This window comes from Onychostruthus taczanowskii, unplaced genomic scaffold (assembly GCF_017590055.1).
Source record: "Onychostruthus taczanowskii isolate IOZ18803 unplaced genomic scaffold, ASM1759005v1 scaffold14, whole genome shotgun sequence".
Lineage (NCBI taxonomy): Eukaryota > Metazoa > Chordata > Aves > Passeriformes > Passeridae > Onychostruthus > Onychostruthus taczanowskii.
The window spans coordinates 6,852,110-6,871,891 of record NW_024498573.1 but is presented as its reverse complement, the minus strand read 5'-3'; the positions used below and the strand labels follow the sequence as shown (position 1 = coordinate 6,871,891).

Below are 19,782 nucleotides of genomic sequence, written 5' to 3'. Positions count from 1 at the left end.
GGCTGGTGGGGAAGCCACGGTGCCACCAGGAGAGGCTGCTGGGGGGACACGGCGGCGAGGGACGTGCGGAGCGGCACCGCCGGCCCTGCCAGGCCCGGCCTGCCGGCCTTGTTCTCCCCAATTGTTCTCCACTTCCTTCCCGCCCGCGCAGCTCTGAGGTGTCCCCATGGCTGCCCCCATGGCAACAGCAGGGTGACAGCCATCTCCCCCCGCCATCTCCCGCCTCTCCTCCACTTGCCCACACCAAGGAGTGTCAGCCCAGGCCCAGCTCCTGTGTGCGTGTCCCGCTGCCACGGCCTGTCCTACAGACACCTCTCCAACAACAACAACAACAACAACAACAGCAGCAGCCATCGCTTGTCACTCAGCACACGGTCACTGTGGTCCCTGGGGCTGCGTGGTGCTCGGCCACCATGGAGGACACCCCGCCTTGCGCCTCCAACCTCCCCTTTCCCGAAGGAGGGGACGTCAGATGTCACACGGAAAAAATGTGCCCCGGGGCAGTGAAAATAAATGACCGCATTTTTGGTAAAATCCCTTCAAAATGTAAAAAGGTTTATTAAAAAAAGGAGGAGGGGGAAGGAATCTGTCTGCTAAGCTGCGTTTCCTATTAATGCTGGACACACTTATCCCAGTGCAAACACTGCTCTCCAGATGGCCACAGCTTCCCTGTCCATCGTCCCAAGGAGCAGCTGGGGGTGCCTGTCCCCCCACAATGCTCAGCCCAAAATGCTGAAGATAATGGCTTGCACAGGGCTGGCTGGGGACAGCAAACCTTTTCATCCTGTCTGTGCTCTGGGGCAGCAAGCAGAAAGGTAATCCCCAAAAACTGTGGCATGGCCAGCTCCAGGGCTGGCTGCAGCAGGCACTGAATTAGATCTTAAAACTGGCATGGTCCCTCTGCCTGAGCCACTAAATAAGTGCCAAGGTGGCAGAAGTCTCTTGGCCAGTGCTCTGCCCCACCACCCGGGCTGGGGGGAGCAGGACGGCGGCAGAAATAACCCCTTGCCTCCCTTCACGTGCTGCCTGGTGACCTGTTAGCAAACAACACCAGGGGGTGGAGGGGAAGAAAGGAAAAGTACGATCTGTGCAGGTTGGGGCTGTGGGATTCCTGCAGATGCATCCTGTCCATGGCCCTCCGTGAGTACAACAGGAAAAGGAACCACTGCTCACTCTGAAAGCACCGTGGCGCAGGGCTGGGGACACTCCTGCTGCTGGCAGCACTGCGGGCCAGCTCTCGTGGCCATCCAGCCTCTTCACCAGCCCTGGATTGCTGGGAACTTTGGGGACTCCCTGCACTGGCTCACACTGATGCCTAGCATCTAGGGATGCCGATGTCCAGAGCCATCCATGGCATCCAGGACAGGCAAAGGGATGCACAGACCCATTCCCAGCCCGTAAAATCATCTTCAAAGCCATCACCTTTCCCTGCAAAAATTCTCTATCACTCTGTGCTTGCCAGACGGATCCACCCCATTGCTGGCCTTGCCCTTTCCCTCCCCGAGGGAGCATGTGCCCTGCCATGGCTCTCTCCTGCCTTTTGCTCTCCCTAGCACTGAACTTGGTGCTGGGTTTGGCCATAAAGTCTCTGCTAACCGACACACAGATGGTTTGTGTCTCTGGCAAATCCCAGGGTGCGAGGGAGATGTCTCCAGAGCATGGAGTGTCTCCTCTCCTCTGAGTCCCTCCTTCCCCACCTCCAACCCCTGTGATGCTTTATCTCCTCAGCCCTCCAAGCAGTTCCCGCTTTCTCCCGCACACCCAAGTGTGCCCTTGCACAGGGAGAGCATTAAAGTAATTAAAAAGGCATGCAGCAGCTCTGGCTTTGTTTTTTCAAGATGGTTGCAGCTTTTTTTTCAAGCAAGCTGGCAGCAGGATATTAAAATAAACAGAGGGGGATTGATGGGATGCGGTGAGAGGAAGCAGGATCCCACAGCCAGTCACACCTTGTCTATTTCCAGAGAAGCACATTTCCCAGCAGTTTTCTTTGCCTTGATCTTGCAGGACTTGGCTCTGAAAGGGGCCAGTCTGCACTGAGAGCCTTCTCCTTATCACTGGTGGCTGCTTCATTTTCAGGCCCCTCTACCTCTTTCTGCACCCTGACACCACTGCTGCTCTCAGTTGCATCCTGCATCCAGGGCTCTCCCTGCCTCGTGGGGAAGTCAAGTTCACCTTGGAAAGTGCTATCCACCCCAGGGCATCTTGCAGACTGGCCTCTTCTCTCCACCCTTGAGCATGTGGGAAAGCCCTCCACAGGGTCTGGTTTTGCCTTGCAGTGGCTGCAGATGTTAAATCCTTGCAGAGCAGCATCAGTGCCAGAGGCAGCACTGCCACAGCATGCCAAGGCTTTGGGACACAGAGCAAAGGCTGTGTGTGGGACAAGGTACAGCATGGTATGGTGCAGTATGGCACAACACAGCTCCTGCTCCCCATCTGCTTCCACTCACAGGAAGCCCTGCACCGGATCCTCCCCCAAGCCCCACACACCACCCCAGCCCCTCTCTGCTTCCCCTTCCCTCCCTCTCTGCTGAGTCGGCCCCGCTGACTGATTAACGGGGCGCCTTTCCGGAGAGGGATTTCGTTCACACTCTGTCCTTCTCGCTGACTTCCTTCCCCGGCGCTGGGCTGGACCACTGCTCACAGCCAGCACATGTCCCCAGCTAACCGGCCCAGCTCAGCTCCTGCCACCACACCTTGGGGTCCTGTGACAAGAGCTGCAAGATAACGTGCACAAAGCAAAGCTGCTCCAGGTGAGGCCTGTCTCCTGCACCCTGCCCAGCCCAGCCTGCCCATCCCAGTGCTGTACTGGGGCAAAAGATAGGCTGGAAGGGAAAAAGAGTGTCCTTTCCCCAAGCAAAGCTCCCCTGGTCCTTCTATTGCCCCACCTCTCCTTTGCTTTTTTCAGAAAAAAACTCCCAGTCAATGAGCATCTGTCCAACAAAGCAATGCAGGAACCCAAGATTTGGACAGTTTCTAAAAAGGAAAATTTTGTTTATGCCAGTTACTACGTGAGGAAAGCTTTGCTCCTGAACAGCCAACAGTAGAATTCTGGCACCTCTCTGGCCAAGAGGGACTATTCAAAAAAGCAGCAGTAGCTAGCACTGGGGCAGAAGGAGGAGAAGCTTTGCTTTGCTCTTTCTGCAGACTTCTTCTCCTGCTTTCCAGGCTGGACTTGTCTGAATTAGCAGCATTTTCTGGCAAAACTGCATGTGCCCCATGGGAACTAACTCCGGCACCTCAGGTGCCATTTCCCCCCCCACTCCAGTTACCATTCCCCACTTGCTCTGTGCTGGTACAACTCACTGCCCTTGTGCTGGAGGACCTGACATGTGGGAAGTCCACGTGCTGGAGGCAGAGCCAGGCCAAATTCCCACCTACAAGGCTGAAGTTCCCCCATAGAGCGACTTGTTCTCATGCACGGGGCAAGCATCCAACTGTGGGTTGGAGCGGCAAAGCGTGAGTGTCACGTCACACAAGGAGCAGGCAGCTGGCAGAGCAGCAGGGGAAATTTGAAGTAGGGCTGTCAGCTCCTCCTCTTCCTCCTCCCAGTGCTCTCCAGCAGGGAGGAAGGCTTGTTTTGCAGAGAGGTGAGATATCACACGAGGCTGAGAAATAAATGTCAGGCTTCAGCCGATGTAGGGATGAAACACCAGGTGTCTTTTCTCCAAACTCACAGTGGGCAAAGAGAGCCCCAAACTATGGTAGGAACTGACACCAAAACAGAGCAGATTCTGCCCAGCAGCCTGTGCCTGAGGACTGCCAGGGCAGGGTGACAGCCACCCAGGCCCACAGTGGAGATGGGAGGAAAACAGATGGAAACTGGCTAATGAACAAATGAAAAAAGATAATGATAGAAAACTGAAAATCCCCCCCAAACTATGCATGTGCACAAGGACAAAGAGAGCAGACCCCTTCTTTTATGGGTTCATGGAAGATATTCCCTGTTCTACAACTCAGGATGGGCCCTCAGTTCAGACCTGCCTGAGAAGGGTTAAACAGGGGGGCTGTGCTTCTCAGTGCAGGACCACCCCTCTGATCCCGGTGTGCTGCAGCACCATCACAGTCCCAGCCACACAGCTGAACCCACACACCAGGGGATCACTCAGGCCTTGGGCAGCACCATTCCCTTCTCATGGTGGGCTGTGCCAATGGCAAGGCATTGGTCCTTTGGTCTACAAATTTTTGTCCATGGACCACAAAGCCCTGCAACAACACCAAATCAAAGTGGGGCGGATTTGTATCCTCACCAGTTTGTGGGGACGTTCTCAAAGCATCAGATCAGTTGCTTCAATTAGAACATGTGTCCTTTCTCAGGGGACAGAAAGAAAAAACTGTAGAAACTCAGTCAATGCAAACACAGAGGTGACCATCATTATTGGGTGTCTGATCCTTCCCGTCCACCACCAGTAGTGTGAGACATCATCTCTGCCCTAAAACACCTGTGGGCAAGTTGGTGTGTGGAGATGGGAGCCCCCTGAGCAGGGGCCAACAGGAGGGCTGAGGAAGGGGCCACCAGAGGACCACCAGAACCGGTGGAAATGCTTTTCTCAGGGAGATACCCTAAGCATCCTGTGTCTGCAGCAAGTGAGGTGGAAGGACATGTGTCCAAACAGAAAAGGCATTTGGGGACTGAAGGAACAGGGCTCTCCTCCAGCTCAGCACCTGCAACCAGGGGAGACCCCAGCCAAAGCATCCCCCTGCCTGGCAGCGAAGTGGGGAGTGGGATGGGGTGGGTAGAGAAATAAGCAGCACATTACATGACAGCAGCATGGTCACAACACCAGCAGAAGCCACAGCCAGAGCAGCAGCACCGAGGCTGGGCATTCCACCCTGCTTCCCCAGCCCCTGGCACTCCACAGCTGCACACCCAGTGCCTGTGGCTCTGGCCAAACAGGCCTCAGTCCAAAAATCTGCTTGGTCTCAGTGCATGCACCCAACAAGTCTCTTTAGCCTCTCATGGCTGATAAACTTTAATTAATTGGTTATTTTCTGGTATCTCATAACCACCTGCACCGATGGGTAATGAGGCAAAAAAAAAGCACAAGGTCTCTGGGCTCCTTCAACATTTCATCTTCCGAGCTGGGCGTCCATTAGGGAAATGAAACAGCAGCTCAAAAGCAGAAACCACTTTCAAGAGAGATGGGCTGTCCTGAGGAGCAAAGTTACCCGTGTATCCCTGGTCCCTTGGTGCCTCCAGGCACGGATTTCTATCAGGGTATTTCCGAGCCGGCTGCCCTGGGCAGCAGAGCACGGCTACACCCAGTGCCTGACCATGCTCTCACCTGGGCTGGGACTCTGCTCTGCCCCAGGGTCCTGCCACCACGCCATCCCAAAGCATCCCAAAGCATCCCAAGGAGGGGTCAGCCAGCGCCTGTCTGGGGGTGTTTATCTGTCTGCCGCTCTCTCTGGGCAGGAAGCACTATCTCACCATCGCCCTGCTCGCTCCAGCCCGGTTTCCTGCTCCATCCTGCCAGGTTTACCCTGCTTTTTCCTCCTCCCCTCCCCCTGCCCCACGGCTGTCAGGCCATGTTTGCATTTCTGTCTCCTGCCGTCTTTCCTCTCCCTGCCCGTGCCCCCCCGCGCTCGCTCCCTGCTCCATCCTCCCCGAGAGGCTCCGTCCTGAGCCAAAGTTAGCCCGTGTCAGGTAGCCACATGTCCGGCCGGGGGCAGCGGGTCAGCCGGGGCCACCCTGCAGACCTCCTCCAGGATCTCTGCTGTCAGCAGCCCCCCCGGGCCCCAGGGGAGCGCCTGCTCGCTGCCCTCGCTCCAGCGAGGGATGCTCCGGCACATCACAGGGCTGGCTTCCCCTCGGCGGCCCCGGCCCACCCTTTCTGCTGCGGGCCAGGGCTGGCCAGACGCTGCTTTGTTTGGTCCTCCATTGCCTGGATCGCTCCGCGTTTGTTGGCTGCCTGCTCCTGCCCGGAGAATCCTTTTCCTGCCTTTGAGATAGAGGATGCTCGAGCCATCTGTGTGTTTTATTTCCTTGTAGAAACTAACAAGCCGAGGATTGCTTCCTCTCCCTGACATTTCAGAGGGCAGCTCCGGCTCAGCGGGATGCGCAGGGAGGGGAGGGGGAGCCCAGCGCCTTCAGACAGGAACAGGACCTATTCTGTCCGCAGGATTCACTCCCTAAGCGGCAGAAACCCTCAGACCTACCCAAAGGCCTGTGGCAGCTCCCACTCTGCCACCGCCGTGGCTCTGCAGGAGCGCTGTCCTGCTTAGCATACATAACCAGCCCTCTTCCAGTGGCCCCTATTAACTGCACGGCTAAACCCTTGCAAAACTCAATTAAAATTATCCTCCCACATCTTAAGGACTGTCAGGTTGCTTCTCTTCCTGTTTTAATTTACTTCTTTCAAAAGCTCGCCCTGCTCACCTTCTCTGCCCCAGCAGGGTGTGATTAACGTGGTGTAGAAGGAGCAGAGGGATCAGATGGCTTTAGGGGACTGATATCAGCAATTAACACCGTTCATTACATCTCTGACTTGAAGGGGTGCAAAGGATGGTCCATAGCTTGTGTGAAACGAGTGTTGGTCCAAGTCTACTACTTGGCATAAGGTATTGCCAGCACAAATGCATGACCAGGATGGGCTAGGGACATCCCCCTGCGGGCCCTGGGGTCGGGGATCTCTGGGCAAGTGTCTTGGGAAAGGCTTGTACTGCTGCTCCCTCCAGTTCATCTCTTTGGGATTGCTCAGGAGCTGCCTGACCATTGCAGGATCCAGAGGTTAATTCCACCCTGTGACTATTCAGGTGCAACCCCAGGGGCTTTTCTGGGCTGAGGTACCTATGGCAGCAGTGGGTACAAACCCATGGAACCCTAAGGACACATCTTTGGCCACTGAGAAGAAGTGGCAGCCCATCAGTGATTAAAGGGAAATGATGGAATGAAATTACAATCCACTGCTTCTTACACTGTACCTGCAGAATTACAAGGCAGATGACCAAGTACCTCTTCACACAACTCAGCAAAATTGTGAATTTTTCCACCGTGGGACATCCACAGAGAGATTCCCAAAGAGAGATAAGCTCCCAGAAGACAAGTCACTACCAGCTCTTACACACCATGATCCAGGTGACACATCGAGGTCCAGGAATCTCTAAACCATCCACTGCCACAACAGAGAGGGTACATCCAGGATCTCCCTGTCCATGCCAGGGCAACATCCCCTTTCTCCAGCTGCCCATGTTGATGCTGCTGCCAGTCCAGGCAAAGCCAAGAGCAGTTTCAGCCTCTGGGCAGAGGTTTCCACTCACAGCACCCGGACTTTGCTGCATGAACACAGAGGAAGGGAAAAGCCTGAGAAGCAGTGGAGGGAAACCCTTAGATTCAACATCATCAACTACAACTCCATCATGAGCCATTTTCAGAGGCTCAGGTGAACTCCTGCCGAAGCAAAGTGCAGGTGTGCTGTTGGGGGAAGATGGAGTTCAAGCCATGTGAGGCCTCAGCATCCAACTCTTGCTGGGAGATGAGGAGGCAGAGGCAGCTGACCGGGAAATCAGACAGAGCCCGAGGGTCGGCACTGAGCACGGAGAGAAAAGGGCAGTAGCATTTGGAAAGAAAAAACCAAGTCACAGGTTTGCTTTTTCCTTGAAGTGTGTGGGCTTAATTGCTGGCCTTTGAAGTTTAACTCTTCCAAAGACTGTTGGCTTATGGACAGACTGAGCAGGACACTGAAAAAACCCTGTATGTCACTCAGGGCAGGTTTCCCCCATGTCAGCAAAGTCTGAGATGCCCTGCCTGCCTTGTGCCCAGCCTGCTGTGCAAGACTGACTGTGATGGGCTTTTTCAGGGGTCTGCAAGCCCTGCAGCTGCACTGGGAGACAATGTACCGAGTGGAAAAGACCTGCTCCTCCATCTTCATGTCCCTGGAGGCTGCATCCAGATGTTTGCTACTTAGCTGTGAGCTGAAATCAACTCAGAGCCCTCAAACCAAACAGCTGCCCTGGAGCTGGCAGTGCCTGTTCTCTGCAGCACAACCCACCCTCAAGTTGATCTCCAGCTGTGAGGCGCAAGAGAAGCTGATTGATAAACAGGGTAAGTGGGGAAAAAATAGTTTTGCAATTAGATGATTATCTTGGCCTTAGAAAACCTGCATTCAACTCCCCATCTGCTCTAGACTCCCTAGAAGGCTCTAATGCAGCTTCCTTGTACCTCCATCCCTGCCTGAGCCACTGAGGGTAGGGCAGCAGAAACTGGGCTGCTCTGGCTTGGGAAAATGTATACTGGTGCAAGAAAGGAGGAATCCTTATTCATTCTAATTAAAGGCACACAGGGAACAAAGAAAATTAATTTAGCCCAGAGTCAATGCAACATGAAAAAGCTATGTTAGATGAGGATGGGTGTAGAAAGTAGGAAGCACAAGCAAAATGCAGGAGGAATTTAAAATTCCTGATTATCAAAGTGGGGGCTTCAAGCACTGAGTATAATCTAAAAATAATAATAATAAAGCAAAGGGAAGAGTGATCAGGAGCATAGAGAGAGCTGCTGCCTGGGGAGCACGAGCCCTCCTCCCTGCGCAGCCTCTCCGTGCACACCTGCACATGCACACATGAGCATCAGCACGACCCTGGGTGGGGTGGGCACGAGGAGGGCCAGGAAGATCACAGGCACACACTCTTCAAAGGAGAATTAGTCATCAGAGGAGCGGCAGAGGAAGGAAGGCTCAGGTACGAGGTCAGACACAAGCAGCGAGGGCTGACGGAGGAGTTCTGAGCGCTCGCTGCAGATCTAAGAGCCCTCGGTGCGAGCAGGACGGGAGCTGGGATCCCTGGGGTAAATGCACCTACAGCATGTAGGAGATAAGAAATTTCAACCCTCCACTGCACAGCTCAGCTTGGCTTTCTGCCATTCCTGAAAGCAGCCGGAGCTACCCAAACCCAGGGCCTTCCCTGATGTGGTTAATGAAAGCTTACTCTGTTCTCTGCAGAATCCCCAGGAGGGATGGGCTCTAAAGAGTACAGCAAAGCTCTGCCCCAACACAGGATTTTGCTGGGCTGCACCTCAGCCCTGGGTCAGCGATCCCATCTGCTCCTTGCTGGGCAAAGATACTTGAAGATGCCGAGAGTCAGGGCAGTGGAAGAAAGCCTGGCCCTGTGGGGCTGTCCAGGGCGTTAATGGCAAGTCACAGATGCACACGCTCTCAGTTTCTCTTGGCACAGAGCTGTGACCACAAGCCAGGACCCACTGCAGCGGGAGATGATAATCATCATCTCTGAGAGCCAAAGTGTACTGGGGCATTCGCGTCACTTGAGATTAGCTGGCTGTTTAACATCTGCACAGATTTCTCTCTCCACCTCCACATAACACCCCTTGTGCAGCTATGAAACTAACTTAATTCCCTTCCAAGAAAGGCTGAGTTGGAAATGTCACACTTTGTATATCACAGCACAATTCCTACAATGAAAGGCCCAGCCTAAATGGCACTAGAGGACTCCGGCACTCTTGGAAGGCCAATAAGCTAAACCTCCTTTTTCTGCTTTTTAAAAATAGCTTACACACAGGGTGACCAAGCTCCATAAACACGCAGTTACTCTCTGTTGGTGCGCAGAGGCTGACTGTTGTTTTCCTGCTCCAAGGTGCTTCCCTTGCCACGCAGCGCAGTGGGAAGAGCACGCAAGCGGACGCGCAGGGAAGGAAGCGTTTACACATGCTAATGACTTCCAGCCAAGGAGCACAAGTACCAACAGGGAAACGGTGCTAAAGAAACAACACGCCACTTCCTCAGCTCTCCATTTGGTCACCATGAGGTACTTGATGCTCAGAGCCGTGGGGTGAGGCTGGTGATGGCCTCTCCAGCCTCCTGGGAATTCAAGGTGTGGATGAAGGAAAGACACATTGGCTCGGTCCACAAATGCAGCAGAAGCTGTTTGGGAGTAGGGGTGTTTTGGCACCATACTGGACCAGAGGGGCCAGGACAGACACTAGCCCTTCCCCACTCCCAGAAATGTGGGTCTGGAGGCCAGAGTCCTTCCAAGTGCCACCCAGGTCTATTTCATCATACACATCTCTCTTTATGCCAGAACAGGTTTCCTAAGTTCATGTGGGGTCCTGTTTATTTTTCCTTTTTTTTTTTTTTTTTTTTTTTTTTAATCACTATTGTATTAAGAAGTGTTTTTCTTTTGGCAAAGGTTACGGTGAGGCCAACACTGTGCAAAGTCTCCTGCCTTCTATCACCACTAAAACCTCTGAGCCAGAGCTCAGCCCAGCCACGTCGCTTATCTTCAATGAAGGCAGGCTTGGATTTCCCCCTCCATATAAAAAATAGATCCCAGCACTCCCCCTCTCCCTCAGTGCATTCTTTCAAATGCCACCCACTCCTTGTTATTGCTGGGAGGCTGGAGAGCTAAGGATTAACTGCCTCAGGCTGCATCAAGCTTTATTTGTCTAAGCAGCCAAGGGTGAGGAACAGCCATAAATATTGTGAAATGCTGGACATTGTGGAGGGACATCATTGGGCAACACAGGCACCTTGGCAGCAGGGATTGCATCTTGGGCTAGACACAATCCTGGTGTGACCGACATCATTGGAAAGGTTCCTGCTTCCCTACAATACAGGGCCTTTGAGGAACATCAAACTCCATCCCCATGTTTAAACTGTGGACACCACGCTACACCCAGAGCAGCACTAACAGTGGTGCCCCTGTCAGTCCTTGTAGCACAGGAGTAAGCAAACACGGCCAGGAAAATCCAACTTCAACCCTGCCACCCAAGGGGACACATCCTGGGTCTGAGCCTGCCTGCACAGAGCGGGGCACTGCGGGATGTGCTGCAGCTGCCCTTCCCTTGCACTCTGGGATGTCATGGCACAGAGAGGGGATGAAGGACCAGGATATCCTCTGATCCTATCCCAGCATCAGCAGTACTGCCAGAGCCAGCACTTAGAGCCCAGGATCTGCCAAGTCTGACAGTTTGGCAACAGCCAACAAACCCCGTGAGGAGGCACCAGGCCCAGATGCACACTCTTAACTACATTGCTTCACAAGGCATCACCAGGTAACTCCTTTTGGAGCCAGTTTCTTCTCCTGTGCTTCATCCCAGCACCAGGGCCATGCACTGCTTGCCCAGGGGTGAGTGATCTCCTTGCTGTGGATGTGTGCCCCTCCTGTGGGAGCATCCCACTCAGCAGCTGGCTGCCACACTCAAACATGCTGTTAAACCTCTGCCCTTTGCTTCCCCAGGGCCAGGGCTGCAGCATGGGGAGGGGATTGATGGCCACTCAGACCCAGTTATGCCCCTCTGGGGACTCTGCTCGGGCTGGGAGGACGCAGGGTGTGAGTGATGGATTTCTGTGGGCGCTGGATGCCGTCACCTCTGCTGGGTGCCATTTCACTCACTGCCGTCACTCTGAGCTGGCAGTTTCCAAACCTGAGTATAATCCACTGTTCGTGCCCAGCATTCCTGCCTCAGTAAATATCAAGATTTACTGTCATTCACGGAAACTACTGGCTTGAACCGCACTTATGTCAGTATTTATTTTTTTAGGTCACTACATCTAACATCCATCTCAGTGGACACCAGTACTTCAGAAATGGGGAAAACAAGTTACAGATGGAGAGCTAAACCTGGAGCCAAACCTCACTGTCAGCACACACATGTCTGTGCAGACACATACATAGTGCCCCCAATCAATTTGAGAAATTAGTGGAGGAATTTCCAGGCTCTGCTACACATCCCTGTGCTTCTTTGTGGAATAAATAAAACCAGTAAAACTTTTACAGATTTCCTTGCTACATGGAGAGCTCAGTGCCTCTGTAACTCAGAAGGATGATGACCCCAAAACCCTCCATGGGACTCCTGAGCCCTGTGAAGGTGCACACAGACCTTCATACAGCTGTGGAGCCACTGCCCAGCTCGGGGCACCTCGCTGTGCCCTGCAAGGTTTGCCAAGCCCCAGCTTGCCCTGCCAGCAGCTGGCATGGAGAACCTGCTGCACGATGGGGAAGGACCCAGAGAGGAAGGGGACAGTGACCAGGGGAAGGTGCCAGGAGTGCTGCTCACTGGCTACCACCAGCTGCACAGCAAAGCCACCGTGAGCTTGCAAATTCTTTATAAGCTTCCCACGTGACACAATAACTCAGGGGCCAGATTCTGAAGCTCTTCCTTCTCTCTTTACTCAGACCAAGTTCCACTGAAGTCACTGAGACATTGGCCTAAATACAACTGAAGGAGTTCAGGATTTGGCCCAGTAATAAAAACTTCCTTCCTTTGTCTACTGCTCACTCCACATGATCCCACTGCCTCCCAGTCTCCTTCTGCCCTCGTCTCCTGAGGCTGGGCTCAGTTGTTTTGATGTTGCTCTTTCATTTTACCCTCAGCCAGACGATGCCAGTCCCCTCATGCAGCAGTGAGCAGTTGAGGTGGAGGGAGCTGGGTTGGCCAGTGAGGAAGGGGGGGAATTGTGGGGTTAAATACAACCTGGCTGAGGCACAGAGCCAGTCTTGGGAACATGGATGCATGCAGACCGTGTAGGCTGGGAGCTGGCTCCACCATCACCTCCCTAATTCCTTCAATGCCTCCTTGAGGACAGGTTGGAGCATCTACAAAAAAGCCTTTCTCCCCCCAGCTGAGCATAGAGCAAACGCCTTGGGCTCTACACCAAACTTTTGTGTGAGGGAATGGATGAGATGACTCCTGCCCAGGAAAGTGCAGCAGGAAGTTAACTCATCCCACTGCAATGACACATGCTAGAAAGTGACACCATCAGAAACACATATAACTTTAAACAAATAACTTGCAAAATGAATTTTACTGCTTTTTCTGCCTCAAAACAGCCAAGAGGATGCAAATCCTTGGCATTGCCCAAGGGTATCTCATCCTCAGCATGACCATCTGAAATGTGCACTGGGGTTTGGAGCAGGAGCTGCTGCTTCCTTGCCATGTCCACCAGCCTTGCACCCACCTGTGACACTGACAGAGCAGCACAGGAACACATATGAGCAGATACAGCAATTCCACTTGCACCAGTCTCCCTGCCTGTGCTGCTTGGTGACAGAAAGCAACCACAAAAGGGATTTGAACTCAGCTGAAGTGAGAAGCTGAGGTACCACCATGGCTTGATGATCCAAACCTCAGTCTTGCAACTCATGGATGCTCATGTGGGTGACCTGGTCAGACAGCAGATGGCTCAGAGAGAACTGACACAACCCCTCTGAGTTCCTGCAGAGGTTTTGCATCTTGCAGTGAGATTTTTAGCATTCCTCAGCTAAGACTGAAACAGAGGCTCACTTTGGAGTGTGCAACTCTAACCACCTTAGGGAACACAGAACTCCAAGCAGCAGAGGAATGGTGGCCTCAAGGTGCAAGGCTGTGGCACAGCCTTTGCACAGGTCTGTGGGAGCTCTGTGCCATCCAGCCTTGGCTGAACCAGCTCACCATGTCCTGCATCCCAATGCAAAACACAGCAATGCCAACCTGGGCATTCCACAGACTGAGAGTACAATGCCCTGGCCAGTGGCAAGGACTGCTATGCTTAGGACTTGCTTTTGAGTAAATACAGTCTTGCTGTACATTCTGCCCTTTTAAAGTACATTAATTGCCATGGAAACAATGCTGTTACTGGTATGGCAGCAGCCTGGTGGCCCCCACAGATGCAAGGCAAAAATCAATGGATACATTGACATACAAGATGTGTTTCAGGACTTTCTGTGGTTTTGAGGCTGGTCACCATGGGTACATATGAGACAATGGCTCAGACACTAAGAAGATGCCATCTTTCATGGAGAAAAAGCTGGGGTCAAAACATGGAGGAACATCTCCTTTGCTGTGTTCATCTGCTTGTGCAGCATTCCTCTATGGGATCTGCTCCCAGTACTGATGTGTGTGCTCAACTTGTGGCACCAGTCCTCACTCCCAGCTCCTGCTGGAGCACCCCAGCCCTGGCTGCCCTTCACATCCTCATTTCCAGTGAGTACCAAGTACCTGGTCTCAGACCTTGGCAGGGTGGCTTTGTCCATGCCTCCCCTCTGCCCATCCATGGCCCTTTCCACCAGCTCAGATGCCTCACCAAAAAGAAGGAAAAATAGCCAATATTACAGATATAGAGACACACACCATCACTTCTTGGTCTTGAGAGTGTTTTTAGCAGCACTGAGAGGGTTTGTACACAGAGCTGCATAAAGGGAAAGGCTGCGAGTGCCCTTCCCGCCCTGCCTGGCCGTCCCCGAGAACCCGGAGCAAAGGGCAGCCCTGGCTGTCCCCTCCCAGCCAGGGCAGCGCTGCCCTGTTCCCTGCCGTGCCGCCCATCATAAAGGGGTCCCTGAACTGTTATCAGGCAGTGACAGTTTCCGCCATCAGATTCCTCCTGTCCGTCAGGAAAGCTAAATAAGGAACATCGTTCAGGCGGCTGCAGGAAGAGGGGAAATGCAGGGACATCCGGCCCAGCTGCCAATTTTTCCTTTCCCATGAACCACCACTGACCTCCGCCAAGGGAGAACCTGGACACCCAGCCTGGCATTGGCACTGCTCCTCTTTGCTTAACCCTTCCCTGGGGGACACCCTGGCCCCCAGAGCCTGCTGAGCAGGTGGTCTCACCAGGCAGGGTGCTGAGCCTGTGGTGGGATGGAGCCTGAGTGCTGTGTCACTGTTGCTGGCACCCCAGAGCACGGCGGGCAGACTCGGTGCCCTGGCTGGCATTTTCCCAGCCAGCTGGAGCCAGGAGAAGGCTGAACCCCATCACACCTGCACATGGGTGGGCAGCTACACCTCACATCGAGGCAACGGGTCCCGAAAACATCAGTGAGCTGCTCCATCGCTTCCCTCTTTGCATGCACCTACACCAGGAGCAGAGTAAAGCTTATTCTTTCACCAATTCCTCTGAAACAGAACTGGGGTTTTCCAGGCTCTGCCAGGAGTTGCAACCAACCCCGGGCTGGCTGCTGCAGACAGGTAAAATTTAATCTCATTTTTCTCTCTGCTCGCTCCAGGGCTGTGCCCATCAGTAACAGGGACCAGGACAATCTGCAATCCACTTGTCCCTCTCTCGTGGTCCTTCCTGTGAGCTGCCCTGGGGTCCTTGCTGTCTTTCACTGCATAGAACCTCAGCAGGGGAGCAGCAGCTGCTCGGTTATTTTATGCTCAGATACAGGAGACCACAGCACTTAAGTCTGCCTTCCCCCATCACCACGTCTTCCTTGTTTGCCCAGAGAGAGCCTTTTCCTGACCCCCTAAACCGATCCTCCCTCATTAGCACATGACGTCCGTCCCACGGCACCTCCAGGTTTGGCCGCAGAGGCTGCGCCAGGGATCCTCGCCCTGGAAGGAGGGGGCAGAAACACAGCAAGAAAAACAATTCACTCGTGGGAGAACTTGTAAGGTGAAATACAAGTCACTGGCTGAGACCTGTTTCTGCTACCTCAGCAGGGAAACAACTCCAGGAGAGACTCCAAGACTCCCCACTTAATATCCTCAGCTTATAAAACTTAGTGGGAGTTTCAGCACCGGCTGCTGCAGGGCCAGGTTTTTCACCCTCCTTCTGCTGAACTTGCACCTACAGATGGAGCGATTTGCTCGACAAAAGGAGTGGCCACGCTGAGCTCAGGGCTTGTGCCTCCTCGCCGACTTGACCACAGGCCACCTCCGCTTCCACTATTCTGCCTTAACAATGAGGCACGCAGATGGGCAATAATGCTGTGCCGAAAACATCAGAACTACTCTGACCAAAGAGAAAAAGCCCCCCTGGGACCTGGCTAACCCCCTCTTTTAACAACGTGAAATGAGAAACAAAGGTCTGGGATAGCCAGAGGCAATAAAACCCCTGGAATTCATTTAACCAGTCACTAGATGCCAGTGCAGCTGCAGCAGTATTTCTTTTCCTAATGAAGGACAAAAGCTCTGGCCCAGGGCAAGGCTCAGTTCTGGTCTCCCCGGAAAACCGTGGCATGCACCAGGAGGTCATGATCCCCTCTCAGCACACAGCAGGAGTGGGATGTGTACCTGGCTGCTGCCCCTCGCCCAGCTGGAGATGTGCAGGAGCTGCAGGGGAAGCTGGGGCAGGTCAAGGCGAAACACAGCACTGGGCACCTCTGGCTCACAGTCCAAGGTGGGAAAGGGGGGCTTTCAGCTTGAACCATGGATTTTCTCTTTGCAAACCCATTTTTTTTCCATGCACAACTGCCTGTGGACCCAGGCAAACATCTCACACCCACAAGGCCCTGTGAAGGTGAGCTCCACTGCTGCTCAGCAGCGTGCAACAAGCCACCAGCCTCCCACCGTGCTCCCAACACGGGAATCCACCAGGAGCTGCCTTCTCCAGGGGAGCTGTGATTTTGCAGCCCTCAGGCACTGTGCCCCAGCCTGTCTATCCCAGTGGAAGAGCCCTGCAGCTTTAATCATTCCTCACACGGAAACAACCAGCACTGCTGGCTCCCCACCTTCCCCGGGCAGTGGAGCCTATGGGCTCTGGCCATCACAGGGCTTTCTGCTTCTCCCTGCACCTGCAGGACCTCCCCATCACCCCCAGCTTGTTGCAGCTTCCCCCCACCTAGTTTAAATGCACAGCCCCCCCAAACTGAGAGTGAGGAGTCCCCTGCCTTGCACCCATCCTTTTGGGGCTGTTTCAGTCCAGCAGGTTGAATGGCAAAGCCACCTCTGCTGTGCCAGCTGGAGTGGCTGAGAAAAAGGTGGGTGAGATAGATGCTATCCCCAGGGCTCACCTTGCTCTCCAAGGCTTCTGAGAGGTGGACAGACCTGGGGACCCCACCAAGAACCCCCTCCAGCTCTGCAAGGCAACCTCCGGAGTGTGGTGGGTGTCCCCTATGGTTTTGGAGAAACTGCTCCCTGGCCACGGTCCCCTCCCTCCTGCTGCCGTTCCCGTGGGATCCCGCTCTCCCCTTCTTTCTCCAGGAACTGCCTCGGGATGCTGGGAACAGCCTGTTCCCTCCTGGCTGGCTGGGAGCACCTGCCCTTCCCACGCCTGCCCCGGAAAGCACCGCAGCAACGCAGGGCCAAGAGAAACCCTGGGGACAGCGATCCTGCATGGAGCAAGCCCATGGGAGAGAGGCAGTGCAGTGGAACGGGACACACTGGAGGAAACCCCGTCCACCCTGCCTGCACTGGCTGGGGACATTGTGCTGCTGGAGGAGTGTCCCTCTGACCAGACGTCAGTTTGAGCTCAGTGACGCCCTGGTGGGTGTTTGTGCAGGCAGTGAGCTGCGGTCTCACATGCCCAAGCCAAATCCCAGGGCGGTAGTTGCAGCTCACTCATCTGAAATCATCCTTAAGCAGACAGCAGGGCACAGGAGCTGTGGCTGTCCCCTCCCTGGCAGCCCCCAGGGACCACAGGCTGCATCCCTGCAAAAACCCATTCCCCCTGGAGGCCCTGGCTCATGGCTGTGGTTGAGCCTGGTGGGGTTGCTGCGCAGTCAGGGCTGTTGAATGAAAGGGTGTCGCTGAAATGGCCCATGTTTATTACTTGCAATAAAGCAACTGCTTCAAATCCCAGCTGCACAGGCAACTGCTGCTGCTGGCACGGCCAGCGCGGGGCTGTCCCAGCACCCGGCCGGATTCTGTGTGATCCCAGAGGGGAGCAGGCAGCAGCAGCCAAGGCAATCGGCTCAGGTCCTACACAAGCATGGGCCCTTCCCTCACACAACAGCCACACACCCTTGGAAGCAGCCAGCCAGTGTCACCAGCGGGATTGTTTGGCTGTGGGGGGCTCAGCACTGCTCTGTGTCCAGAAGAAGGTGGCTCAAGGGAGCACATGGTCTCATCACCACTCTCAAAAGGTTACCCTGAGAGGCCAAGATGATCTGGAATGCTGGGGCTGAACCTCTGCCCGTTCCCCCCATCTCACTGCCTGCACAGGGCAGCTCCCCAGCTCCACTCCATCCTGGGAGCACCATGGAGCTGGAATGTGTAAGAGCTTTGTGCTCTTACACACAGCAGTCTGTAATGCTGGCCCATTTAAACAGCCACCAGAACAGTGGTGCCAGAACAGACATTTCATGATCCTGAGATGATTATTTCATCCTTCACAGGTGGAACAGTCTCACACACACATCTCTGCTTCCAAGGGGAGCAAATATTTGCAGCCCATTGGGATTATGGTTAATGAGAAATTTGTGGATCCTTTACGCACTGACAAATTGTCCTCATTGATAGAATGGAAGGAGGAGAAGCAAATCCCCGAGGTACCATCCCCCAGTTGAGCTCCACATCGCCCTTCCTCACTGCACTAATCAGGCAGCACCGAGAGCTTCAAAGCTCTGCTCAGCCCTGTGCTGACGAGGCCACACAGCTGTGCTGGCCAGAGCCTCCCAGGCACTGCTCCTGCACCTCCAGGAGATGAAAGAGCCCGGGAGCAGCTACACTGTGCTTCACAAATTGCTAACAAGAGAGCTTTGAACAGTTGCTCCTGCTGCAATGCCACCAGCAGCAGGTTCCTTTCTGCCCAGCCTCCTTGAGCATCCCCTGAGCTCTGGCCACCCGTTGTGTCCTTTGGCCCCCTGACACCAGAGCCATCAGCAGCTTTTTGGGCAGAGCAGGTTGACAGTGGCACTGCTGGTGATGCTATTCGTGCCACACCTGCAGCTCTCCCGTGAGCTCACTTCAACAATAGCAGCAAATGCCACTGGTGATAGCGAGTCACTGAGCTGATGCTACAGAAAATTCTATTTATGCTCCCAAAATTCATCCCCTCATTGCAAGCTTCCACCATTACTAACTTTCTTTCAGTCTTGCTCTGATCTGGGCTATAAATGCTTTACTTGTGCAAGAAAGAGTTCTTCTGGGGGTATCTGTCCTGTCCTCACTGCCCTGGCAGTGCCCACCCAGCTCTGCCTGCTAGAAGGGCATTGCAGCCTCATCTCTGCCGTGGTTCTGCATTCTCTCTCTCTGCCCGACAGCCTTTTGCCACAGAAGTGCTATGGGAAGGGAAGGCATTTCACTGGGATCTGCCTCGGGTGACTTCCGAGGCGGACCAGAGCTGGGACAGGCAGGCTGGACAGCCTTGCACGGACCCCCGCCTCCTCGCGCCTTCCTCCGCGGCACACACAAATTAATGACTCTGTGCGTGAAAAAATAAATAAACAGAGCCGGGACTGGCCTCCAGCCTGCCCTCCAGCCGGGCGCGTCCCCGCGCAGCGGCATCCCTCCCGCGACGGTCCCGTGGGGTTTCCCCCCGCTCGCGGCGAGACATCCGCGACACGAGCACGGCGTGGGCTCCCCGCACCCCAGGGGACCGCGGCGGGGTCCTCCCGCCCCTGCTGTCGCTGCGGGTGCGCTGTCACAGCCGTCGGGGACACCCGGGCGGGCACCGCGGCGCGTCCTGGCTGGGGATGGGGCGGGCAGCGCCGGTCGGAGACGGGGCACCCCAGGGCGGACTGAGCCGGTCCCCGTCGGGAATTGGGATCGGCGGGACCGGGAGCGCCGGTCCCCGCCGGGGATGGAGGAGCCCGGGACGGGCAGCGCCGGGGCACGGCACATCCCCATCCTGGGTGAGGGACGCCGCGGCTGGCAGTGCGGGTCCCTGCGGGGTCTGGGGGACACGCGGGCAGAGGAGCCGAGTCCCGTCCCATCCCGTCCCGTCGGAGCAGCGCCGTCCCCAGCGCGCCCGCAGGTGCGGAGCGGCATCAGAGCGGGCAGGGCAGCCCGCAGCCCCGGCAGCTCACCTGCCTCCGAGACAATGCCGAGCCAGAGCCAGAGGGGCAGCGTGCAAACTCTCCTCATCTCCGGGGCTGCCGGCAGGTCCGTGCGATGCGGAGCGGTGCGAGCGCCCCGCGCCCGAGCTCTGCTCCCGCCGCGCCCCAGCTGCGGCGACGCGCGGCGGCGGCGGGCGGGGA

General features: G+C 55.0%; 1 protein-coding gene across 4 annotated transcripts in view; it reads right to left on the bottom strand.

The window, feature by feature from the left end:
- FLT4 (fms related receptor tyrosine kinase 4) overlaps nucleotides 1-19,768 on the bottom strand; it is a 57,602-nt gene extending 37,834 nt beyond the window's left edge. For 3 of the 4 annotated variants that reach the window (XM_041397523.1, XM_041397524.1, XM_041397525.1), the window contains exon 1: nucleotides 19,612-19,768. In XM_041397523.1, the coding sequence (XP_041253457.1) occupies nucleotides 19,612-19,669 (58 nt within the window). In that variant the 5' untranslated portion in view covers nucleotides 19,670-19,768. Of the gene's footprint in view, nucleotides 1-16,656; nucleotides 16,800-19,611 lie in introns of those variants that run through there. The other variant, XM_041397526.1, reaches the window with a different exon arrangement.
- Between the last annotated feature and the right edge of the window lie 14 nt (nucleotides 19,769-19,782).